The sequence below is a fragment of the Coloeus monedula genome (assembly GCF_965178545.1).
Source record: "Coloeus monedula genome assembly, chromosome: 1".
In the NCBI taxonomy this organism is placed as follows: Eukaryota; Metazoa; Chordata; class Aves; order Passeriformes; family Corvidae; genus Coloeus; species Coloeus monedula.
In genome coordinates this window covers 30,438,077-30,464,866 of record NC_138781.1, presented here as the reverse complement: position 1 = coordinate 30,464,866, position 26,790 = coordinate 30,438,077, and the positions used below count along the sequence as shown (strand labels likewise).

Here is a 26,790-nt window from a genome sequence, read left to right as displayed (position 1 = left end):
GCAACATAACTGCAGATTTCTCTTTCTCCCAGCAGTTTTTCAAGAATTCCGTGATATCATCCTCTTCCCAAGCTGCTGCTCCTTCTCACCTCTCCTTTATGATGCTGACTCTTCTGTCTTGAGTCTGTCTGTGGTTCAGTCCTCCTCACAGCCTCACTCCTTGCTGTTGCAATTACACTGCCTTTCCCTTTTGAAGTTGAGGTGATAGTGATCAAAAATTAGAACAACGGATTCTAGCATTAGTAAAAATTTTGAACTATTCAGGCTGCGCTGATTGCTGTAAAATCAGAGAACAGTTTTCAGCAGAAGTACTGGTAGGTTTATTCCAGCAGTACAAGAACAGAAGGTGCTTCCCAGACTATTATGCTGTTGGGCTGCCAAAGCCCAAGCAGAAGTAGGGGCAAATTCAAGTACAAAGTATTAATTGTGACTTCATCTTGGTGGGAGATTTGCATAAGATTTGCACTTCTTTTACAACTAGCACACTTAGGATATATACACCTTTGCAGTAAGTTTTCGAAGGGGATTGTTTCTTCTGAAAACCCTAACTGCTAGATCCAAACAAACAAGAGATACAGTGCCTAGAAAGTCTGTTTTTCTAGACTATTACCTTGGTTCAACTACTACTATTTATATATATTCATAAATATAATAAGATTTTTACCTCGTACCCCTTGTATTTTATGAACTAGGTAATTTATCTTACCAGTTCACGATACTGTGCCTTGCCCAGAGGCCATATTTATTGACTCAATGACGTGTCAAGCAGTAAGTGGTTAAGTATTTTGATTCTATTTCCTATCTACCTAAGTATGTGTTGAAGTTTTTTCATAACTACAAACTACTGATCATTTACTGATCACTCTGCTATTTTGTAGCCGGGTGCCTTCAGGATTTCCTGTACCACAGATCTGAGCACAGGACATTATTTGCTTGACTTGAAGCACAATGAAAGCCACAAATATGGATCCCCGCTGTGTACATATACATCTGCCAAATAAGCACCTACAAAATTTTAGGGGACCAAAGCAATACAATTAAATTTGTATTTCACAACATCTACTGCTCAATGGTTTTGAACAATTTTTAATTTATCAGAGTGGTGATACACCACATGCAAAGCCACTGCATGGCTCTGTTATTGCCAAGCCTACTGTTTAAAGTAGAGTTGTGTGCACTGTGAGATTTGGATTTTTCCTGAGGGATCAGCTTGGGAGAAAGAGTACTGCTAACATGAAACAATCAAAATTATAGACTCATAAGTAAAAAGTGTATCAGAAACTTAGAAAAAATAGTATTTTTTATTATTTAGAAAAGGCAAATAAACGATTATGAGTATCAAGGGTCTGCTCTTTTTGCTTCACATGACTAACAGCTGGGTCTCTGACAAGGGCAAAACAGTTGTATGAGTAAAACTGAAACTCCATAATACTCACAAATAAAACTAAGAAGTGGTCAACCTTGAAATGGTAAGTATTTAACAATCCCTGAGAAAATTACAGAACTTCAACAAAACCCATCAGCCTTAAGAACTGCTTAATGCGCTTCACATTTCTGCAAGAAAACAGATTTTGCTTTTACTCAGGGAGAAAAAACACTGTAATTGAAGAGGGTTGGTTTTCTTCACATTAAAATAGGAGCATTGTTTTTCCTCCATCTTTCCTGCAAACCATTAGAATTTCTTTTGTTGTGTTACTGGCAATGCAGAAAAAAACCCCATCTTGTTTCTACTCTCCTTATGCACCTAAGGTTAACTTTGTAACTTTAAAGGCTTGTGAAAAAGCAAGCACACAAACAAAATCCCGCAGAACACTGCTTAAAGGAACAGCAAGTTTCAGACAGGAATCTTTCCGTGTATTCAAATACTGAGCTGTGGGGGTACATCACCCCAGGGCTCTCTGGGCTGGGGCAGACATGGCTCTGTTTCTGAGGAGATGTGTTTCTGTTCCATACTTTATGCCATTACTTAACAATGCTGTAATAAGGTAACAGGCTTACAGACGTTTCTTTCACAGAATCAATGAGTTTGGAAAAGACCTCTGAGATCGTCGAGTCCAACCAATGACCAAACATCACCATGTCCACTAGACCATGGCACTGAGTGCCACATCCAGTGTATCCTTAAACACCTCCAGGGACAGTGACTCACCTCCCTGGGCAGCCCATTCCAATATCTAAACACACTTTCAGTGAAGAAATTCTTCCTAATATCCAACCCAAACCTCCCCTGGCGCAGCTTAAGACTGTGTCCTCCAGCCCTGTCGCTGGGTGTCCGGGAGAAGAGACTGACTTCACCTGGCTACACCCTCCTCTCAGGGAGTTGTAGTGAGCAGTAAGGTCACCCATGAGCCTCATTTTCTCCAGGTTAAACAACCCCAGATCTCTCAGCCGCTCTACACAAGGCTTGAGCTCCAGACATGCGCTCTTCCTTAGCATCCAGAACAGGGAAAAACGCGCAGCGTTGCATACGTCACTGGTGGATGAGAGACCTGCTGCTTGGTCAGAAATGTAACAAAATATCTCGATTAGCGTCCGCAGCACAGTTGCCTGACACCGAAGAGCTCTGAGACAGGTCACAGCAAGGGAGACAGGGCAAAAACCCCAACCCGCAGTTTCGAGCTCGGTGCCCTGCGGCCGGACCCCGCCAAAGGCCGCCGATACCGGTGCCGGTGCCGCCGGGCAGGCGCAGCGCGGGCCGGGGCTGGGCGGGGAGCGGAGCGGAGCGCCGGCCCCGGCAGGGGCGGCCCCGCGGCCCCGCTGGGCGGGCGGGGCGCGGCGGCGGCGCACGTAGCCGTCCCAAGATGGCGGCCGCTCCGGACCGGGCTGCGAGGGCGGCGGCGGGGCCGGGGCCGGCGGGCGGGCGCTGAGCGGGGCGGCGGCGGCGGGGGCTGGCGGCGCTCGCCTCGCCTCCCCGCGGGGTGCGGGGTAGTTTTCCGCGCGGCCGCCAGGCTTCACCATGCTGCGGGGCTAGAGCCGCCGAGGCGCCGCCGCAGCGCAGCGGGGTAATAATGTTAACAGAGGTAAGAGCGCTGCCCGCGGCGTGCCGGAGCGCAGGGAGCGGCTCGCTGTCCGCCCGAGCGGGCAGCACTCAGTGCCGCGGCTCAGACCTCCGCCGGGGGCCCGAGTTGTCTCGGCGGCTGGCAGTCTCCCCCTTGGCCGCGGAGGGCAGAGGCGCCGGCCGGCTCGCCCCGGGCAGCGCCGGGCCCCTCTTATCAGCCTCTCTCCTCTCCCGGCCGGGCGGGACGGGAGCGGGGCGTTCCGCCGTGCCCGCTCCGTGCGGCGGCTGGGCCCGGTCCCTGTTCCGCCGCGGTCCGCAGGCGGCCGGGCTGTGCTGCCCGGCGAGGGGCCGTGGGGCCGCGCCCCCGCGGCGGGCCCGTGTCTGGAGGAGCGCAGCGCACCTGGTGACGGGAAGCCCGCCCCGGCCCTGGGCCGCGCCGGGGAGATGCCCCCGCCTGGGCCCCGCACGCCCGCTCGGGCTTCAGACCCTCTGGCCTCCTCCTCCGCGGTGGCTTCGTAAAAGCTCCGTGCTTGCTTTCTTCTTGGAGGGCTTAAGCCGAGCGATTCGGCTGTGCTTGCAGGAGTTTATGTCAGTAGGTAATCCTTAAAAGTTGGCTGCCCCGGTTCACCTCTGCCTGATGGAGGGTTTCCGTCCCGAAGCAGCCCGGCAGCTCGGCTGTGAGGCAGGCAGGTATTTGAGGATCAGCGTGGGCTATAAATGTCTGCTGTGTCCAAAGGCATTCTAAAAGGGGGAATCTGGCAGTGCTGTCTGGCAGTGCTTTCCCGTTGCTGGAAATTAGACTTTACCCTGTATTCTGTTTTGTCTACAAAGAGCAATTGATTTTCTATTTTTAATATGTCAGCAAGGTATCCTGAGTGCAGATATTTCTCCATCACAATGACTGCGTTACCCATGTTTTATAATTTGACATTTTATTCTACAGTGGAGGTTATTCATCCAGAAGTGAGTTGTGTTAAAGCTTGCTTTCCAACACCTGAACATTTCAGCTCTGCTTTCCTGAATGATATTAAACAGTATCTTCCACGTTTCAATTTGCATCAGTTCAAAGTTTTAGGGCATTAAGAAAGCAGTTCTGTAGAGCCATGAGCTCTCAGATTTCCCCAGGAGGGTAAAATTTGCAGAATGAGTTAAACCTGTAAAAATATATGACCTAGTTTTGCATTGAGGGTATTTGGTGGGTGGTCAGGATTAATAAGCTGCATTGAAGAGAGTTGGTGAGTGTGATGCGTAAGCATTAGCCATAGTAATTTAGATTATTTTAAGGGTAGCATAGAACATTCTGGGTCGGTGCCTCCTACTGGACTGTTTGTTCCTTTTGATGGTGGCTGTGTGTGCCTATCCAAGACACTTTATATTGGAACTGAATTTTTTTTTTTCTAACAGTGCTGAAATTGTGTGAATAGCAGTGTGAATGACACTTAATCCATTGGCTTTTTGAGGTAAAGCTTAGTGATTTTATGTGTTAAGACCAGTTATGACACTTACCCTTGGTGTCAGGAGGAGAGGGTTCTGATGTTCCCTACTTCTAGTTCCTGTACATAAGTTACAGACAAGATGCTTCAAGGTAAAGTATTCCAGCCTTGGTCTCTGCCAAGGAGAGGAATTTAAATTTTAAGGGAGTCTAGCAAAAATGCAGGCTTTGCCTGCCTGAAAAGCAGTTGTGGGGAGTTCTTCAGGCAGTCAGACAGCTCTAGGCTGTCAGTAGTACCCACCTAAGGTGAGCTGGAGGAGTCCTTTCCCGGTGCACTTTCCTGGGTGTTCCGATGGTGACTTGGTAGCTACAACACCCTGGGGAAACCGCACACAGTCGCACCTATGAACCCTTACCACACTTTGGAGGAATATGCAGACTGTTTCAAGTCTACTGATAGATGCTTTCTTTATATATGAAAATTGAGATTGACTGTATGGTGAACTGGCATTAGAAGCAAAAACTGCACTAGTTTTTGGTGCTTGATATTTGTGGACTTTTCAAGTTTGCTACTGTCTAGAATGGCCAAGATCACTGTAATTTTTTTTTAGCCATTAAAAATTTAGATCAATTTCCCCCACTATAACTGGTAGTTTTATAACTTAAGAATGTAGAAAATATTTTTTCTTAAATATGTTTAAGCATGAAAGAAAAGCAGATCAGGTTTTACATGTATTGTAATCATGCAGTTAAAACATAACGTTGAGTTTCTCAAGGTCAGTTTCCTACATCCTTTGACTGTATCCATATTGCAGACCCCAGCAGATTCATTTCAGTTTTGTGTGAATGCAGTTAAGATTAGGATTTTGTAATCAGTAATTTCAGGGGAAGATCACACTTCCTGTCAGGAAAAAATACTCTGTGTGTTTTTTATTTGACCCTTTCTGCCTGTCTTATTTTAGTTGCATTCAAAACCCATGCTGTTGGATGCCAAGCACATACATTTATTTACCTAGCTAGCAAATGCCATTTCCAAATTTTTCACCATAAAACTTATTTCTGCAGTAGTGTCAAATACATTCTGTTGGCATGTATTCAGAGTCCTGATGTGATGATCATTTCCCTAGTCTGTCGTGTTGGCCATTCTGTGCCTTTTCACTTGTTCCCCTTTTCTTGTTCATCGGATGTCTCGTCTGCTTTTCAGGCCGGTGTGGCCTGTTCCCGTGTGACTTACTGTCTGATCACTTTCTCATCTGGCGAGGCCATGATGGACACGAGTTGCAGTGGTCTTTCTCTTGTCTTTTTGGAAAGCTGGCTTCATCATGCTCGCCTCTTGTGCGGTGGCAACTGCACTGCACTGACTACGGGGAAGCAGTTGGTGTTTTACAGCTCTGGCTCTTGGTGGTCAGTAGTGTCTTAAATTCTGATGGGACAAACATTCAGTAGGATTTTGACTTAGTTTACAAGAAGTTTTAGATGTCTTTAAAACTGATGGCCTGTGCTGCCTACATGTGCAGCCTGTGTTAGCTCTGAAGAAGGCATTTTATCTCAACTGAGAAGTAGATTCCTTTTACTTTTCTCCAGCCACTCATTAAACTGCTTTGAGATGCTTAGGGAGGACTTCCTTCAGAATTTATCAGCAGCTAAATTTTTGACAACTTAATTCTCAGCAAGAGTAACTTGTTGCAGTACTAGTGACAGTTGAGAAGATTTTTGAAATTTGACAAAGTAGGAAAACTTTTTTTCTTACCCACAACTGAAAATGAGCCATACTAAATGAGCTCTGATGTGTTGGTATTTCTTACTGCAACAAGTCAAGATAATTTACTAACTACATGCAATATTTCCATTAAACAATCCACATTTTGTTTATAAGAGGGGTTTAACAACCTTTTTTCTTGTTTTTGGTTAAATTTTGGTAACTACTAGCCGTTGAGAACGGTTTCTGAGCAAAACTAAACAAATTAGCCGGTTTTTTGAGAATAAAGGTTGACTCAGCAGCTTGTTTTAACTTGCTCTAGAATAATAGTGAATTAGCCTTCCTGCAACAGTAGCACATTGTAAAGTATATTAGTACAGCTCTGAAAGATGCAGAACACAGTTAACTGCTCGATGTACTGTAGCATTAACTTTTTCTGTTCCTTGATACATGGCAGTGGCAGATTGGTGCTTTATGTATCTGAACTATGTTCTGCTGGAAGCACCATTTTCAAATGTGTAGACGTTTACCAGGGTGCTGAAATAAATTAGTTTCTGTCCTTTTGTGAAACTTGTGTGCTGGGACTTTCTTTAGTGCCAGTGTTTTGCTAGATGAGATCTAGCTGGAGCATTAGTTACAAGCCCTTGGGAGGAAAAAAGCCTCTTTCTCCTTTAGTATTTTCTGTCAGTGAGGTTTCCCGTACTGCTGGTCTGTGTTGTGTCCCTAATTGTTCCTATTACAGCTCTTTTAATAACTCCATATTTTATAAAGTGTCAGTTAAAAGTATGTGAGAAATGCTGAAATTAAGAAAACTAACCTTTTACAAAGAACAGTTATCATGTATTCCTAAGTACTTGTTTTTAAATATTTTGCTGGCTACTAGTAAAACGTAGTGTCTAAACACTCAGGACTATTCTTAGAGTGTACAGTTGGGCCTAAACTGCTGAGACTGAATGCAGAGTTCTGCATCAACTCTAAAATATCAGTCTGGACCATTCCCCAAAACAGTGTGTAAAAAGAAAAGCATGAAGTTCCTTACTTCAACAAAAATAGTAATAGCTTGTCTGGTTAGATAGCTGAAGGAGCTCCACATGATGGTTTCCTCAGTCTGGTTGCACTCTAAGGAATTATCTCTTTTTAAAATATGTTCGTTGTCTTCTCCCCACCCTTACAAAGATGACAAAGCATGTTTTCTTTGAACTAGCATTGGGAGAATTTCTATTATTAGAAAAGAGAAGTCATTGGTATTATATCTTAAGTTCTTTGCAACACTGGAGGAATTAATATTTAGAAGTCTCACTAGCAGTTTTCCCCATTGCTTGGTTGAGAATACCAGGGCTCGAATGATAGCAAAATCAGTTGCAGTTGGCACTTGCAGTTATGTGAGCAAGAAGCTTCAAGAAGTACAAGGCATTGTAATCTTGGGCCCAAATGCTTGCTCTTATGCCCCCACCATGTAATGTCTGATTTCTGAACTAATAAAATGAGACATTATTTCATGATGTAAACATATTGACAAGTTTTAATAAGAGCACTCTAACCTTGTTTATATAATTTCTGTGGAATCACACCTTAAAATGATGATGGCATGATTGTGATTTACAAGTATGGGGTGAAATGGGTGTTTCTTTTTATTGTGAGTAAGCATAGATTATAGGTATGTTCAGCTAGGGGAACTCCTTTTATAAATGCCTTTTGTTTTGGACAGGTCAGTTCCTACGCTGTCACAAGTTTGGGAGGACCTGTTAAAGATTATTATTGCTCTGAAATGGGAGTAGCTGTAAAATCCTCAGAGGGTGGAGATGGATTTCTGAAGAAGTTGCGATGTTGATTGACTTTGTGTTCTGTGTGGAATGGGATGTGATCTCGGTGTTGCAGTTAAAATAGTGTGAGCCAAATTTATTGCTGTATTCTAACATTGACATTTTACAAACATTTTAAAAGCCCCACAAATTTTTAACTGTTTTTTTATTAAGTGGGATGCCATGAAAAATCTGGGATTTCCCAGGATGGAATACAGAATTTGACCATGGTGGTTAATGCAGGAGTTTATTTTGAAGCTGTTTTACCAGTGACACTGAATTTTTTTCAGTCCTGCTGTTTTGCCTATTTTCTCGGACAGTGAGCACAAGACTAATTTGATTTGAACCTCACCAGTTTGTCAGTCCACCAGTTGCCAGCAGAAGGAGATAAAATCATCTCTGTTGGCTTGCATCCCGTTAAATCTTTTCATGCATCAAATGGCCTGTGTGATGTCCTTTCTGCAACTTCACTTGGAAGGATTTTGTGATAATCAGAAATACTAAATTTCAAGAACTTTTTCTTTATTTCACAGGTGGAAATAGCACTGTGTTTATTCATGTGAGGGCTAATATGGCCTAATTAAAAGTTCACAGGTACCATTGTTGTCTGAAATGCTTAATTCAGGATCCCATTGTGGTTGGAGTTCTGAGTAGGAGGATGAGTTTTGCACACATTTTCTTTCCAAGAAAATGGAAATGTAAGTTTGGAAATGTACTTTGAAGGATATTAACTGCTTAAATGCACTTGTGCGTTTGTTACAGTGTTGGGGTTTTTTTTAATGTCTGTTCCTTTGCCTTTCTTCCCTTAATCTCATGCTTCTTGGAGGAACGGGGTGATCCCAGTTCTATTTTAATCAAATCTGTTTGTGTCAGAATACTTTTATTTCAGAAATGTCACTATTGTAAGACCATGTATTCTTGTTCTTCAGTATGTTTTTGCAATTCTAAGGAATGACTACTCAGCACTTCTGGTTGTGCCTCTAAGGCAGTGCAGGTTAGCCTATCTGTTGTGATGTAAGGGAGTGAACTTGAGCCGGAAGTTTGAGTTGCTACATATCCTGTAGGACACCCTGCATTTCTACTCTTCCAGCGCTGTTAGACAAGGCCAAGTAGAAAATAATCTAGAATTGCAAAATTCTTGCAGCAGCTGTCCAGCTGATTTTGAAACAGTGCCTCAGACTTGGGATGGTTTCTCACATACCTCTTAATTGGTACTGAAAGCAGTGGGGAATGAAAGTGTATGGTGTTCCCAGTCACCCCTTATTCTGGTTTTGGCATTCCAGACTGCATGGATGAGTTGAAGATCTGGTGATGTACATACCGTGGGAAACAAGTGTCCAACCTGTGTTACTGCAGAAAGAGTGATTGATTTAAAGTCTTGCTGATTGTCAGAATGGTCTTGGAATTGTCTGACTTGGAGAGATGAGGGAGCCTTGCTTGTTGCCATGCTGCTGTTGTAACAACAGCTGTTGCAGGCTGAGATATCTTTGAGGCTTGAGTGTTTTCTCCTGTGTGAGGCCCACTTAAACCTTTACACTCCATGTCCATTATAATAAATCAAAACTTTGTTTAGGTTGGTTTTCCCCAAAGGTTGTGGTGTTTCATACCATTGTATCAGCTTACTTCTCTGAAGCATATGTAGTGATTTTTTGTGATAGCTAAAAATAGTAGGATCAGTAAAAATGATACGTATTCCTTATTCACTGAAGGAACTATTTGTGCTTGAAATCGCATCTGTATTTTACTGTATGATTTTTATTTTTTTTCTAAAAATCCATGCAAGTGGTTGTGGTTCTATTCTCTTCCCCCCCACCCCCCACCAATGTATCTTGGTGTATTTGTTACTGATAGACATCTTAATTTTTCATGAAGCCTATTGGGGATTTAGGTATCCAACCTCTTTTAACATACTTGGAAGAAAAATACCTTTTTTTATTGTTTATATACTCAAATTAGTATTTCTGATCACAATGCTAGCAAATGTAAATTTCATTAACTTTGTAAAGTAAAATCATATGCTACGGAAGTCTTAAATCTTGTGATTTAATGCCTGAATTACAAATTTAATTTGATGGTACATATAATGAAGTGGTAATTACTTTTTATGCTTGTTTATTTATTTTATAAAATTTAAAAATTCTTGTTGAGAACAAATTGTTTTATGTGAATATAATTGTTGTCATTTTGATAAGAAGTTATTTATTTACAGCATTAGGCTAGGACAGTAAGGTTTTATTTAAAATTTTCATGCTAAACAAAGTTTTTCTTTTCACCGTCAGCAGTTTTTTCTAAATTGAATAGTGTGCAGTAGGTAGGTGTGTTAAAAATAATTTGTTCTTACTTTGTGTATACAAGCACTTTAGTACTGGTACTTTGCTTTATGGTCTTACAACTGTGTAGTTCATTGCTTCTTTTGTGCTTTATGCTTGACTTGAATGTGTGCTTAAAACTTTGAAATAAGTTTTATATTTATTTCTTTATGTTGTTTTTTAAGGTCTGGACTTTAAATGGTACTGGTCTTCTGTCTTTCAGTTGGCAGCTGTCCTGCTGCAGCTTCTTAAAAATTCTTATGAAGATTATGAATTAGCAGTAGAGAGACCAACAAGGAACAATATTTCTATGAATGTTTCTAAGATCTTCCATTACTTTATTGGATATTTTCCTTTATTGAATTCTCCAATTAATGATGGTTGGCTGTTGCCAATCACTGTTTCTTTTAATTGTGCTTTATTTTACTGGCACCTTTTTTGTTTGAAATATTTTTTCTGTTGTAACAACCTCAATATAACATGATGCTTGCTGTCTTTTTAATTTTTCTCTCTAGATTTCTAGATAATTGCCCATAACTCCTATTTCCCTTATTCTCTATTTTTTGATGCATTATGCCAGATGTTTTTTTATTTTCCAGTGATCAGAGTAGCTGCATTGTGCTGTGTGGAGTTATGTACCTGGGTTGGTCTATGAATACTTCCACCTTGCTGCTGTGTAGTTTTTCTTTTCTTCGTTCTTTGTTTCTCTCATGCGTTGCCCTCTCCTTTATTGTTATTTTCTTTATGTAGTTACCTTTGTTTTCCTGCTGCAGTCACTGGGATGGCCATGTATTTTCCTTTAGATGTCCTTCATGCACAAAGGCTTTAGGATGCTAGGAGTGCCATTTCATGTTTGACTTCACTGGATGTAGCTTGGGTGCTACTAAAGAGGTTTTTCTCCCCTCCACCAGACACAAGCTGGTCTGACCGCTTCTTGTTTCAGGTCTAGCAGCTAAGTAGCAACCGCATGAAGAATTCTTTTGCCTTGGTGAATGAGTCTTGTGGAGGGATATGAGGGTGGGAACAGGATAAGTTGCCAAATCAACAGCTGCATGGTGTGGTGCTAGGGAAGTGCATAGTGCTATTCTGCATTTCCTTCCGCGTAGATCTAAACCAGTCAATATCCAAAATAATTCCTGTACTTTGGAAAGCAGGGAATGTCACTATTCCCTCAGTGACTTCTGAATGCATCACTGCTTCCAGAAGAAGTTACGAGTAAGGTTTGTTAGCTCCAGTTAGGTTTCTTTTTTTTGTTCTTGGCCATGTGGCAATAATTGAAGTTTTCAGATATCTTCTCTAAACTTGCCCTGGGAGCAGGATACTCAAATGACTCAATTAGTTTAATCTATAATAAGTTTCAGTCTATAATCTTGAAGTGGCAAGAGTTGATGCACCATTTCTATGGTTTCCTTCCTCTCCGAATTCATTGAAATTTGTTGGAAATATTCCATGCCCTGATGTTTGAGAATGAAGTGTTCCAGCAAGTTCATAGAACTGTCCCTTTATGTAAATGCTATTTGTAGATATTCACACTTGCTTTCCCTCTTCTGTTTCTTAATGGGAGAGGTAGTATGTGAACCTGGAGATATCCAGAAAATAGTTGACGTGCTGATTCTGGGCCCAGATTTAGTATGAGGAAGAAGATGACTACTTGAGGCTAAAAGATTAATTTAGGATACTCTACAGGCACTTTGCTTTCATAGAGAGGCCAGATGGACAGAGGTTATGGAGCAGAGTCTTGGAAGAAGCTGTAAGGAGACTCCACGCTAGTTACACTTACCTGCAGCGCTGTCAGCAGTGTTCTGTAGCAAACCACTTGATAAAACTTGTGGAGTTTCTCAGGGTTGTGTGGGCAGCAGACAGCGGTTTTCTCAGTAACAGTATTAAGGAAAAGGCAAAAGTGCAGAGAACCGTGAAAGAGATGCACAGAGTGAGCAAGCCTTCCCAAATGCCTTCCCCAAACATCTCTGGAAAGCAAGTGGGTAAAGCACACAGGCAATAAGGACTGTAGGAGGTTTTGGGAAAAGGGGATATTAAATACATGAAGGGGAAAGATTTGATTTGTTTCTGTTGCATTCCTATTACGTTTGTTCCATTGGAAAAAGACAATAATATTTAAACAATTTCCCCCCCTGTTAAGTAAGGGCTTTTTTTGCTGATTAGAAGCAAAATCAGAGTGCTGATTTTTTGTGTTGGCACTGTCCATTCTGTGAAGTTAGGCATCAGCTGCTTATTAAAGAAGTTGCAGATTTTTTTGTGTATTGTGCAGTATTGAAAAACTTGGTGACACTGAACTAATCTCTTTCTCTTGCTTTATTTTGTGCAACTGGATGATGTTATTCTGTCCAAAAAAACACGTGCAAGGAACAGGAAGTTTTTAGGCTTACTCTAGCTTTGTAAAGGTTTGTGTCATTTTGTATAACAGCTGTTTCCATGGTTATTTTGTCTTAACCCAGTAAGCATGCTTCATATGAAATTTGGCCTTGTTGGAGTTCAGACGTACTCTCAGAGACCACTGGGAATTTGTAGTGAAATAGTGGTTTTATCAGAGTTTCTGTATTTAGTAACTGGAGAAAACCTGTGGTACTCAAAGAACTGCATAAAATTTAAACTTTGGAAGAAAACAGTGGAGTAACATTACAGTCTCCAGAGGAAGGTGCTAGTATTCTGTCAGTGGTTTTAAGTTTCTTTAAAACGTACTATATTTGCAGTTTGGGATCCTACTTATTATTTGTGTACTGACAGCAACTTCTTTGTGGTGCATACTCTGATCTTTGGAGTTTTTATATCCATTTCATTTTCCAGTTTGTTAATTATAATACTGATTAAAAAGCACTACATAGTTTTAAAAACTATTGTGGAACTAGCAGTGCATTTTAGACAAGAAATTAGATGTAGCGAAGGGTTGACCATTGCAAGCAGGAGTCCGAACTGAAACTAGTTCATGCTGCTGGCACTGATTGAGGTCTTGGAACTAAAAGAACGAAAAAATCTGCCAAAATATTAAAATCAGTGAATACTGTGTTGGTAGCTGTTTCTTCAGAATCTGGTGTTTTGGCAGCAGATGCCCTTTATTACTTTGGTGGTAGGTGTGTAGAGACGACGACTCTTGTTTATTTTTGAAGACAAAGGTGAGCACCAGAGAGAGGAGGAAGGGAGTAATACTTTTAAAAATTGTGTTACTTCTCAGTCACATAAAAGAGGGTCAGAATGTTAATTGGGAGCACCAACAAGCTTTCTAAATCTACCCTTCTCTTGGTGGCAAGTGTTGCCAGTGGCTTCGTGATATGGATATATTTTGTTTCAGCACAAAATCCTTTGTGGTGGAATTGGATATTGTACATTGGTTTCCAGATTGATTTGGATTTTAATGGGAAGGCCAAAACTGGACACAGGACTCCAGGGGTGTCCAAATGGAGAGAAAGGTTCACTTTGCTGTCTCTGCTGGTGACACTTCTGTTGATAGAATAGAATACTGTTGGCCACCTTTGCTGCAAAGGCACACTACTGGCTCGGATTCACCTTACAGCCCACCTTGGGGTCCCTTTCTGCAGAGCTGCTTCCCAGAGAGTGGGCCCCAGACAGTATTGTGGCCCAGGGTTAGTCCACCCCAGATGCAAACTTCTGCTTGTTTTTTGTTGAACTTGATGAGGTTCCTGTAAACCCATTTTTCCAGCCTGTTGATACAGCTCAGAACCCTCCAGTGTAATGAGCTCTCACCCCACTTGAGGATTCTGTGCACACTGAGACTTCACTGTATCACATCACCCACATTGCTAAGGCATCATTGGTCCCATATTGATCCTTGAAGGTTTCCACCTAGTTACTGGCTGCGCACTGAACTCTGTACCACTAGTCACACCTTTGCATCCAGCATTTTTTCACTTACTTTTTAATCTACTCATCCAGCCCATGCCTCACCAATTTAGTGATAAGGAAGCTGTGGGATGTTGTGCTAAAGGCAAAGTGCACATCATCTAAGGCCCTGCCTTTGTCCTCAGTATCACTCACCTCACTGTAGAAAGCAGCTGGGTTGCTCAGACACGATTTGCACTTGGTAAATCTCTTGGTTGCTCACAACCTTCTTAGAGACTGAGGTGATTCTGACTGGCATGTATTTTTCCTTCCTCCCTGGCCTGGACCTTCTCTCCTGTTGATGCTCTTCTGCTGCCAATACAGTCTGAATAATCATTTATGTTGGCTTCAACATCTGTTAAGCTTTGTGGTTTTGGATTCCATGATAGCAATTGCAGTACTGCCTTTAGTCAAGGTGACCTTTGACATTACAGTTATTGCCTACAGCTTTTCTCCTCCTTTTTAATAAATTATGAAAAAGAGGAAAAACTTTTTTCAGGGGTTGTAAAAAGGGTAGGGATGTTTTAACCACATTATTTCATTTACCAAAATAATACTACAAACATAGATGGCATGACTGTATTTAGAGACAACAGCCTTGATCACTTGGGACAATATGAAAATTAATTTTTAGTCTTGTTCAGTCTGTTACTGGAGGACTCCTGGCAATTATGATAGATAATATGAAATAGCTTCTTCCACTTGTATTCTTTCACATTTGTAACCGAACTTAATAAGGCAAGTAGAGTCAATCTTTATATTTAGTACAGTCCTTGATAAAAATATTCTGAAGTGATGTTTTTAGCTTAGTATTTTTAAAGTAACTTTTTCATCTAGATGAGGAATGTTGCTTATTTGGAATCTATTAGATTGAACGTACTATTCAAAGAATAAAAACCCCACAGTAAACCACTATATTGCATCCAAAGCAGTTGCATCTTAGATTTAGTGGGATAATGCTGAAAATTGTGATGCAAGTAGCAAATAGCAACATAATATTAGCAGTGGATTAAAGAACTAAACAAAACTCTTGGATGACTAATTTTATAGGCTGAGGAAGCCAGAGTACTAAAAGGTTGATCAGAAGTTAATGACTAAATCTTTCTGCAGTAAATTTAAGTACTGGATTTTGTGTGTGTATATATAATATTTATGTATATGTGAAATATGTATGAACACATATAATAAATTTAACTCTCAGTAAAAAAAAAATCACACTCCTGCAGATATATATTGAAACATATGGTTTATCAGTCTGTTTAGAAGAAACTACTGGTTTTAAGGAATTTGCTTGAAAACAGTTATTTGCTTATGGCTGCTTTCAAGCAAGTCCTCAAGTGGTAGAACAAAAATCTTAGTATTTTTGTCAGTATAAAATTTGAAGGTGTTGTTTGCTGTTTACATGTGATGAGTTGTTTAGGAAAAAGCAAAAAAATAAAGCTCAATAACTGCTGTTGCAGTGTGCAGTTCCAAAATGTTCAAAATTTTATATAATTTATCTTATTTTATACCTCATGTCTCTGACAGATCTGTATTTGCAAAAACTTTGCACTTCCACTTAGTTTCAATTTTTGTTGTAGTGGGGTTGTTGTTTGAAGTTAGCGAGATTTTCCAAAGCAGGTACTGTATCTTTGTGCATCTTTTTTATATTTATTCTTTTTTTTTAAGCTGATTCTATCAATTCAAGATTGCACAAACTGTTTTGCACACAACCACTGCTGTGAAATTGTGTGGTATCTCCATAGGAAAAAAAATGGATTTATTTTAAGAAAAGTAATCATTGTTCATCAGACCGCTTATAACCCATCTTTTTCCACATTGTCCTCCCTGTAAAGATCATAGACAATAATGATTTGCCTTTGAACAGAAGACTCTGTCCAAAATAATGTTTATATAAATAATCTCTGTATAAATTTTTTTAGTAATGGTATAAATTGGGCAAGTGTAACGGAGATTTAAGTTCCAGGAATAGGCAGATGCTTATTGCTTGGCAAAAGGGATGCTTAGTTGAAGTTACCACTATGACAGAAGAACAGCTCAGAACTAAAGAGATTTGTTCTCTACTTCCCAAAACCACAGCTCTCTAGGTATGAAGAAGCCTTTCTAAAAACGTGTCCCTAGTGTAGTGGTTTGGTCCAAAATACTCATTACTGTTTATCTGCTGTGAGATAAGAATTAGGAGAAATGCAAAGCAGGCACCAAACTTGAAAGAATATAAAGAAGTTTATTAACAAACCTAAAAGAGGGAAGAAAAAAAAATTATACCACCTTCAGAACTCTCCTCCTCCCCCCACCTTCCTCCCTTCTCCCACTGACAATGTGAAAAGACAACCCTTGAGATATTCAGTCTGTTTACCACTTCCATAATAACTTTGTTCAGTCCATTTAGAAAGAGAAGTCTCTTCTTGCTCGTGCTATGAAAACATTATCACAACGAGACAGCCGCCCACTTCCAAATATCGTTCAGTCCATTTAGGAAGAGGAGTCTCTCTGCCTGCGTGTGAGTCCTTTCCCCCGACTTGCAGCTTTTCCCGCAACTGCTTTTGAGGGTCCACTCTTGAAGTTTTTTGGGGTACAATTTTAAGGTTGAGCCGTTCAGAAACAAAAACAGAGGCCCTTCTCCTTCCCTGGGAGCAAAGGGTCTTCCTCATCTTCATCCTTAGGACTATCACTGGGAGCATCTCTAGGGACTGAGGTTTTCTCCTTTCTCGTTTGGAGCAAAAGTCCTCATCTGGTCCATCTCTCCCTGTCCAAACTTCTCATGAAATTACAGCTGCATCAGCATCTGCCTATCTCAGCGCAGGTGCTTTTGCTTACGAGCTGAACACTCCACCCCCCATATCTTCATGAAATTACAACAGGATACTCTGACATATCATAGCTTCACAACAGAATTTCAGCTTTAAGCATCTCCTCTCTCTCTTCCCTCAGGTTTTCAGCTCTTCACAGCAGTAAAAGGGTTAATCTCACCTCGGCCTTGCAGCTTTGCAGCTGGAATGTTGAATATTTCTTATCGCAGTGGAGAGGGGGGAGAGCCGAGCCGCTCCGGCTGCCCAGGGCAAGGCAGTGGGGGGGGTTCCATGGCTGGAACAGGTCCATGGCTCCAGGATGGCCGTGGCCCGGCCCGGCCTGGTCCAAGCAGGGCCTGGCCGGGCCCGCTGGCCCCCACACGGGGCCTGCAGCCACCTGTGCCAGCACCAGGAACGAGAGAGAGCTTGGGGGGGAGTTTGCCTATTCTTAAGTGTGGATCACAGAGGCAGTCACAATTTTAAGTGGCTTAGAGAATTGTCCATATTCAAACTGGCCAGCTGATAGGTTCTATCAGTTCCCAGAGGAAACTGTAAGCACCCCTTAGCAAGGACATCCCTTCCGGGACTATGCTTGCTAACCTATGACACCAAGCAACTGTTTCTGTAGTATCCGTGAGCTCTGCCTACACGTTTTTATTAGAAACACAGAGAGATGACCACTAGATCTGATTCTTGTGGGGAGAGACTCATTTAATGCATGCAGATAAATACTCGGAGCTGGAGTGGTAGAAATTGTTCTCAAAGCAAAGCTCATGATTCTTCAAGTTCATTCAGTGGAATCAGGTTTCTTTAGCAGTGAAAAAAAGATAAAAATGGTGAAAAGAACATTTCGATAACTCCTTGCTGCCGGAAAATAAAAAGCTTAAGATGTTACTTGAGCAGTAGTCAAAATGAAATAACAGTTTCTTGACCTAGAGCATGTGACCTCATTATTTTAGCTATATAGGAGAACAGACCTTTTTTTTCACCTGCTAAGGATTCTGGGGGCTTTCCCCTCTGTCCGCTTTGCCACTATTTTGCACCAGAAGAACTTGAAATAGATGTAATCTGTTTATCCAGAGGCTGAATGTAGAGCAGTCTAGATTATCTCATTGGCTTGAATTCAAGATAGAGGGATTATTTTATTCTCTCACTGTAGATCACCTTAGGCAATCCTGTGAAGCCTGGCCCTGTTTCAATCACCTACGGTGATCCAAAATGCTTTTATCTTTTTGTCTTGCTTTCTGTCCAAATAAATAAATTGGCTTGGATACAAGTCAATATGTATTGTTACAAAGGAAAAAGATCACTTTCTTGGAATTTGTATTAAAGATGAGTTTGATTATGTCACTTTCATGTTCAAGACAGTAGCAGAAAGTGGGACTTGCCTCTTTTATTTCTCATTGCTATCCAAGATGCTCAAGTGCCTCTTTTAAATTTGACCGAAATTTCATATCCTTTAAGTAGCACATGATTCAGACTGGATTTTAATGCAAGCTTGTTATCAGAAAGAGTGTGCATCTGTGAAGGTGGCCTCTTTGTTTTTCATAGCAAGATAAGTACTTGGGCCATTCAAGAAAAGGTTACATGAAATGAAGCTTTCTGTCCCTTGATGATAGTTTTGCTATATAATAAAGTAGCTGTTAGCGCTGGAAATAAAGGTTAGTAAAATGAAGGTCAGTTTAAAATTAAACATTTCGCTTCCTAATCTCATGTAATGATCAGCAATGGTGGCAAAGCAAGTGTGAGAGAGGAAGAAAAAATAATCTTGACTCTTGACTCCAGGCTGAATTTTACTCTGTTTACTTGAGAAGAAAGTTTGACATTGGAAATATTTACCATTTCTTATAGAACTGTAAGTGATAATCACAAAAACGGTCTTTTTCTTGCAAAAACCACAGTTGTATCAAAATATGGAACTTCTTAATTTTTAATTAATTACAAATTGTATAGTAATATTCTGTTTATTGCAAACAGTCAAGTTTTAGTAATGGAATTTGTTGCTCTCTGGATAAATACTAAAATTGAAGTAATGTGCACAATAACTTTTAGTCTTTCTAGTTACACACTATAATGTTACATATTTTAAGAAAAAGTTAGAAGGTATTTTCATTTAAATGTTTGCACTTCTGAAAATGAGTTTCAGGAATAGCCAAAACCACAGTAATAGTGAATACAGAAAAAAATTATTGCCTATTCATTAGAGCTTAATCCATTACTCCACCTTGTATAGCTGTAGGGAAGAGTAGGGGGAAACGATCCCAAAAGCTTTACTGTTTCATGCAATGTGAGGAACAGCAGGAATACCCAAACTCAGTGCAGTTAGACTTGATTGTGTTTGAATTAATCCAACTGTTAAATAATTAAGCCGTTTGACATACGAAGTGTGCGTTGAATGGAAGAAGGGGAGGTGAGGTAGAGAGGAGACAGATGGACTCTTGCTTGCAACAGAGAGTTTCCAGCCTCTGTAACCAGGAAGGATCAGCAGGAGTACTGCACTTACCTAGAAGAAACTTCATTGGCCAAACTTCTTAACTCTTAACATTAATTAACATTATCTTTTTTATTTATGTAAAAGATTATTAGTGTATATTTATATGCTTTAGTATTTTAATCTTTCTTTAGAAAAAAACCCCAATCTAAACGTAGAATGACAAAAGCAAAATGGACTATGTAAAGTCCTTGAAAAATTTTTTTTTAAATTTCGAGAGTTTCCTTGGAAGTACTGCAGTAAATTATTGTATAAATTCACCACAATTATTTTTCCGTAGTGTGAAGTAGGAGTGGATCTTAGGGTGTTGTTTGCCTTTATGGGCTAAGGAAAGAAAAAGGCAATAGGATAAGAAGAAAGAGGTTAAAAAAAGACCTTTAGTGTTGTTAGGATATCATGATATGCAGAACTCAAAACTCTGTTGACATGTCGTTGAGATGACTGCTTTAACTTTGGCAGATAGGAGAACATAACTAGAAAGCTGTTAATGGTTTATTTCACAATTGTTAAATATTTCTCTGAGTAGTGTAACGTAACAATTTCACTGTGCTGAAACTGGCACTCTGGTTGGTGCAGCTTTCCAATTTTACTTGTCATGCTAGTGAAGAGACAGTAATTTGAAACCTAAAATAATGTTTTTTAATCACTTGACAAAAGTGACACTCACCTTAATTATAGAAAGGTTTATATGTGAACATGTTCCATTTGCACTCAAAATGGAAGTCAAATTAAAAGGCAGATGTGTGGAATTAACAAAATTAAACTTGACATCTACTGTAAATGCAATCTCTGACAATTTTTTTAATGTGAGCCCAGAGGAGGCATTAAAAAAAACCACCAACCTAATAATTTAAATTACCCAAATGGCAAAAGGTAGTTTGATTATCAGTGTGTGTTGGGAACAGATCAGCTACTGTAACTTTTTAATGGACAAATGTAATTTGATAAACAGAGTAAAAGGTGAGCAAAGAAACATGTTTTTGTTTTTAAATGTTGCTGTTCTTTCAAAGTTCAGATGATTCTGTTGCAACCATTAAATCTGAAAATAATCACAAATTATGATCTTCCAAAGTAGTATTGGTCTTTTGGATGCTACGATAAGACTTACATCTTCTGCTGCAGCTTTAAGATTGACAAGCAGATGATTCCAGAGCCAGGCCTTCCTATATGGGTGTTCTTTATTTCCTCTTGATCTGTGTCTTCAAACCTGAAACCACAATTACTGTGAATGTGTGTGGGAATTGTGAAGAGAGACAAGTGCCTGGAACAGGAGCTTCTTGCTGGAGTAGGAGGATGGTGGCACCCAGATCCTCATGAGTGGAAACACTTGTCTGTTGTTGACTGGCAGGGGGGAATAGCAGGAACCTGTCATCTGGACTTGTGGAGTAACACTTGTTTTGCCCTGAACCAGACACACGTGTTACCTTACTGGCAGTTCCAAGCTAAAATTGACAGCACTAGTTTAAATCCAAACAACAAACCTACATTGGTGAATCATTTTTAGAGAAAGATGTGTCAAGACTGAAGATCTTGCTTAAAAATGGGTGTGGGGCAAAGGTCTGAAAGATTGTCAGATGGATTAAGCAAATAAGAAACCTATTGAAGCTACTTTTTAGTAAGACGTAATTGTGTTTGTTTCTGGAATAAGTAGTTGCTGTGGCTTGTGGATTTCTAGAAACTTCTGTGTGAATGGTCATGTTAAGTTACATAGTCAGTGTTAGCTCAGCACTATTAGCCGTAATGGTGTGCAGCTTCGACCATCAGAATGTTGCCTTGATTAGGAAGCAGAAACCAAAGAAAAAGCAAATATGCATAAGAAAGCAAATTCTTTAGTACTATTAGTACTTGACTGTATACTGTGGAAAAATCATTCCATGTGAAAAATGGACAAAACCTAGTCAGAAAACCAAACAAACAGGTCATCGAGGTGATAGCTTTGTTATCTGTTAAAGCTGAATCAAGCACATACCTTTGTGTGCCTTCTCTCACTTGATGAGCCTCTGCAGTGTACTGTTGGAGCTTACAGACACCGCTGTACTTCAGCTGCAGTTTATTTTGCTGAAGCAACTCCCAACTCTGGGAAGAAAATTACTGTGTGTGACCACAGTGCTACATTAACCCATCATATATTATATATATGACCTTAGTAATATACTGCAGAAGTCCTTGTGAAATCTTAGACTTGAGAGCTACGGAGTGATGATGGTGAGACAAACATGGAGTATCTGTAGTGGTGATAAGCAAAAGTGGTTAAAACTGGTGAAGTGTGGAGCAGCTGCTGACATGGAATAAACCTCCTTTATCCATGTGTATGCGCGCAGTGTATACCCGACCATGCCTACCACAGAACTGAGGCTTGTGTTTCTCTTTAGCCTTTAGGTAACTGTCCCTAATTCCTTGAAAGTCAGTGAACAGCACTATGCCAGCTCAGCTTGGAAGTTTGCTGTGCCAATATAGGGCATGTCAGCTTCTTTTGAAGGGTCTGGATAGCTGTGACTTAAACGCTAGCAATTACACCATTTCTTTAGAAGACTGGTTTGTTCTTTCTGTCAAGAGTGATAAGCATTTGCCCTGCAGCTAACTTTAGTAAGACTAGACAGAGCTTTAGTAAATCTGTGAATCTTCTAAAAAATTACCGTTATGAATAAAATTTGGAAATAAGCTGTAAGTGGGGTTTGAATTTAAATACCTGAACTATTTTCATACTGACCAGCTGCATCATATTTGTGTCTGTTTGGACATTCTATTCAAAAATAGTTGGTTTTGATGTATAAAGAACTTTTAAAGTAAGTTTTCTTTTTTTTTCCTAGGAGTTATATTGCTGAAGTCCCATCAAGAAGTGTGGAGTTAGGGGAAGTTCTGTTTACAGTCAGCAGAAAGGGTACCATCCTGATAATTTAATCCCTTTGAATGTCTCAAAATCCATAATACTATAAACTGCTCATTTAGGATATACAAGAATTGGTTCAGTATCTGTTTTACTTCCTGCAGTGTACCAAGTTGTACAAATTTCAAGGAATCGTATTAAAATACCAAATGAGATTTGAATCTCTGTACCCATATGCTAAACTGCAAAACTAGAGCATAGGACAAAAGGTCACTGTTTTCTTTATTAGAGTTATAGAGCTTTCTTTGTTAATTATGCATTCATCCAGCTCTGAATATACATCCATCTAGTTTAATTAAGTCATTTAGAGTGCTTATCCCATATTTAGAACTTAAACTTTTTTGAATGATGTGATTAAGCATAATGGGTTTTTGACATAAAAAGACCATCATTAAATGCTATCTTCTGTGTGCCTTATCATGCTTGTAGTGCTCTGCAGAAGTTTTAAAATGTATTTCTGAGGGTATGAATATGCAGAATCTTCTTTTTGTATTGAAATGTAGATGTGCAATGGGATCTCATGTTTTAGTTCTGTTGCATTTGCCAGGTTTTTTTGGTTTCTTTTTTTTGACTGGTGTCTCTCTCCTTTCTATCTTCCAAAGAGTTTATCATAGAATCCTAGAATGGTTTGGGTTGGAAAGGACCTTAAAGATCATCTAGTTCCAACCCCCCTGCTGTGGGCAGGAACACCTTCTACTAGACCAGGTTGCTTAAAGCCCCAACCAACCTGGCCTTGGACACTGCCAGGATTGGGGCATCCACAGATTTTCTGGACGACCTGTTCCAGTGCCTTGCCACCCTCTTGCCTAGTATCTAATCTAAACTTAGTCTCAGTTTGAAGCCATTCCCCCTTGTTTTGTCACTACATGCCCTTGTAAATAGTTTCTCTCAATCTTTCTGGTAGGCTCTCTTCATGTACTGGAAGGCCACAGTTTACTTACACACATATACTTACTATGAGTCAACAAAACAAAATCTTCTACTCAGTTGTGATTGAGATTTTTTTTTTTTTTTGTAATGCCAATTCAGCATTTTAGTGGTGTGGCTTTTATGGTTTATATTATCTATTAAAGCATTTCCTCAGCTTAAAGAGAACTGAATAACTTGCAATGTGTTTTTTTTAATTGCGGTACTTCAATTACACTCATCTACATACTAGTATGTTTTCATTTTTTCTAGACTGAAACACTAAGAACAAAGCCAGTACAGCTTTTATCTCTTGCTGAGAAAGTTCAACTAGGAGAAAATAGAATTTCATCTCAATGTTCCATTAAACTTTTAACTAAGAAGAATGAAGTAATTCTGATGACTGCAGTTTAGATCGGCAAAACAGTCTCTCTTCAGAGCTGTGATTTTGCTTTTTGGTCTTGCTCTCAGAAAATAATCAAAGGTGCTTTATATAGGAGTCTTAATTTATATTATTTTTTATTGTCTATAGGGTTTTTAAAACTTTTTTTGAAAAAGTTGATTTTTTTAAAACCTGTACCTAAGATGAAAAGATGAAATCTAAATAGTCCTTTGAGAGAAATGATCTGTAGCTCCTTCGTATTAAAAGCTAAAAAAGGGCTCTCTGCAAATCTGGTGTTCAATCTCTGTTTGTTTTCTAAATGTGAAACTGCAAGACGAGTTTATTAAAATACTTTCTTAGTGTTACTTGTTGACACAGTTGTCTGAGTTCCCATCAGGGTGTCATTTGATCACTGTTAGGAAAGGCGTAAATTCAACAACAACAACCAAAAAAAAATTGAGAACCTTAGAGCTGGAACAGTTTTGGTGGCCTATAAATACTTGTCATCGTTGTGTTTCACACTCTTGGGACTTGGCTGAAACATGCTTTCCATATTGAACTAGAGACTAGATTGAATTAAATTTATATAAGCTTTGTTGACTGCACTGCAGCATTGTGATGGTGTAAAAACTGTTGTCAGTCAGGTTTCCCTGCCTTGCTTTTTTAGATTACCATGCATGTACGTATAGGTATGTACAGACACGTGTGTCTAGATAGATAGATCAAGTATGTGTGTACATGTATGTATATAAATGCACTTACACTATAACCTATATTGGCACAATAACTGGAATCTTGCTGCCTTTTTTGTACTACTGGTGGTTACCAGTGCAGGTGGAGTTTTGCCTGCTGCATTTACGCCAGACATCAACCCCAAAATCGTTCCAGGCCCACATGTGCTCTTGTGGCTGACTTTAACCTCATCATGGGCTTTTCAAACAACCCTCGACTCCCTGCCACTGCCCAAGTATCAGTTTCTGAAGTTTCCCTCCCTTTTATTTATGGGGAAGAGTAAAAGTATACTTGTGCCAATTATTTGGTGCACCTGTTGACCCACCTGTGGCTTGACTGGAGAAAGGGACACCTTTTTAGTCTTGCACCTGCTTTGATCTAGGGAAGAAACAGCATTGCTTGGTTGTAGAAAATAACATGCTTAGATGTGTAAAACAAGGCTCTATTCTGTCTCTTCCTGTTCTGTCTCAAAACCTGCTTTTTCTGAGGAGGTGGTGGAGAACTTTTCACACGGCAGGGATGGGGGGAGAGGTGTGGAGGAAGGGATCTCAAGAAACAAAGTGTACAGAAAGAGAATAGAGAAGAAAAAAGTGGTGCCTTGAAGGACGATAGTTGCATCTGAAGTGAGAGATGAGGAACAGTATTTGAAAGAAAAATGCTCTAATGTTGGCTAAACTGGATTACTGACCCACAATATAATGGGGGACATATTTGATAGCAATATGCTCTTAAAAACAAAGGTAATTTTTATTTCATCAGGGAGAATTTATATCTGGTTAAAATGTATCAAACATCGTAGAAGCTACAAGTATTGCTCTGGAGACTTAAAGTTGTATGAATATAATATTAATTATTCCTTTTCTATGTGTTCTTATTTACAGACCACTCTTTCCATTTGGGGATGGGGAAGTCTTGGCCTTGTGCTTTTTCTAGTAACTTTTGGACCCTTCGCTATATTTTACTTTGCATTTTATATCCTCTGCTTTGTGGGTGGGTAAGTACACTGTGTAGTGTTTTGTTTAATTTGCTGTGAAAGAAAAAATTTAATGTGTGTATTAGCAGAGAGCTTGCTCAGAAAATCTGAAGTGGCTTTATGTAATTAATATTCCACATTTGAGCACCTCTTTATGAGCAAAATTTTTGTAATTGAAATCTCAGCTTAGCTATTTTTAGTGGGTGTTAAGAGGGCAAATGCTCACATAAAAACAGTGGTAATTTCAGTTCATACTTTTTATTACTGTGTCAGTTCTTTTCCCAGGTATTTCTAAGTACTTATGTTTCCTTTTCTATCACAATCTCATTTTCCTACCTAAGGCGCTTGATTCATGTGAGTGGATGTTGTCCTGGGTGTATGGAAATAATGCTACACTTTGAACAAGTAGATCAGTTCAGCAGCCGTAGACTTTTCATGTGTTATCTTATAGGCAGGAAGGGAGGAAACAGGTGAAGTTTAGCACCATTACTACATTGTATATTATGGTGTCTGCATTGTAACCATTAAAACATTTTTAATGGTATGTTAGAATGTCTCAATGGCATATTCTTTTTCCCTTGTTACTTGATGCCATACAGAATGTGTGTATGTTCCTGTATATTTCATCAAAAATGTAGTAGAGTTTAGTAGCCAGAATTAGAGCTGCTACACTTGGGTTTCAACTGTATTAGGCTTGGTATTTCATCTCTGAGGAATCCGAATCGTCAGTCTGCTAGAAAAGGGATTTAGTTAAAGTAAAACTAACTTGAAATAAATGCTTTTGTCTTGTTAAGTCTTGATACAGGTGTTGTTGGCATATTTTGCTATCTGTTTGTCCAGGGCGAAAGTCAGAGTTCATCCAAAGGGCAAGAGTGCATCTGCTCTTTGTTTTGTCTTACCACTTCCTTAGTACTTGCAGTATGGAAAATAACATGGGATATAATAATTTCTTAGGAGGTTATCCTTCCTTCATTCTTGCAAAGTTTCAGTTGTTTGGCTTTTCAAAGCTAACAGTCAATGCAGTCTCTTAGAGCGTGTCTGAAGTCAGCTACAATTTGGCACCATTAAACTGCATGTGGTGCCTGAGCTCATTCATTCTCAAGTCAGCTCTTGTATCTCTTTGCTGTGGTTATTCTGCTGCTTTGGTTCATTTTTGTAGCTAGTCAGTAAACATTGATCTTATTAAGGAAGAATTCATCTAGTGGTAGTGTATCTGCTAAAGCAGAGTGTTTACTTATGTATGTAGATGTGAGGTCTCAGCCCTTGCAGCAGAAAGTCATCACTTCGTTACTTTGACATATACATCTTGGCTAAAGCTGTGATCTGGCCCTTTTTTACACTGTTAATCTTTCTCAGAGTGACTCACTTACTGTAACATTCAGCACACAGAACTGCGAGTGCTAACTAGGCCAAATGGGTTTGTATCTAAATTATTCTTGCCTGCTTTTTTTTTTTTTTTTTTAATTAATTCCCTTGAAGTTTCACAAAGTGCTTGGTCATGCTTCTGTTAGAAACAAACAGAAATTGTTATGAAG

At 39.8% G+C, this 26,790-nt stretch overlaps 1 protein-coding gene across 6 annotated transcripts in view; it reads left to right on the top strand.

Annotated features, from left to right (window-relative positions):
- Positions 1–2,856: 2,856 nt before the first annotated feature.
- Positions 2,857–26,790, top strand: part of SNX13 (sorting nexin 13) — a 68,452-nt gene continuing 44,518 nt past the window's right edge. For all 6 annotated transcript variants that reach the window (XR_014226538.1, XM_082284262.1, XM_082284260.1 and 3 more), the window contains exons 1-2: positions 2,857–3,020; positions 25,164–25,276. Coding sequence is in view for 5 of the 6 variants with exons in the window: in XM_082284262.1 (XP_082140388.1) it covers positions 3,009–3,020; positions 25,164–25,276 (125 nt within the window). In the remaining variant the exon portion in view is untranslated. The remainder of the gene's footprint in view (positions 3,021–25,163; positions 25,277–26,790) is intronic.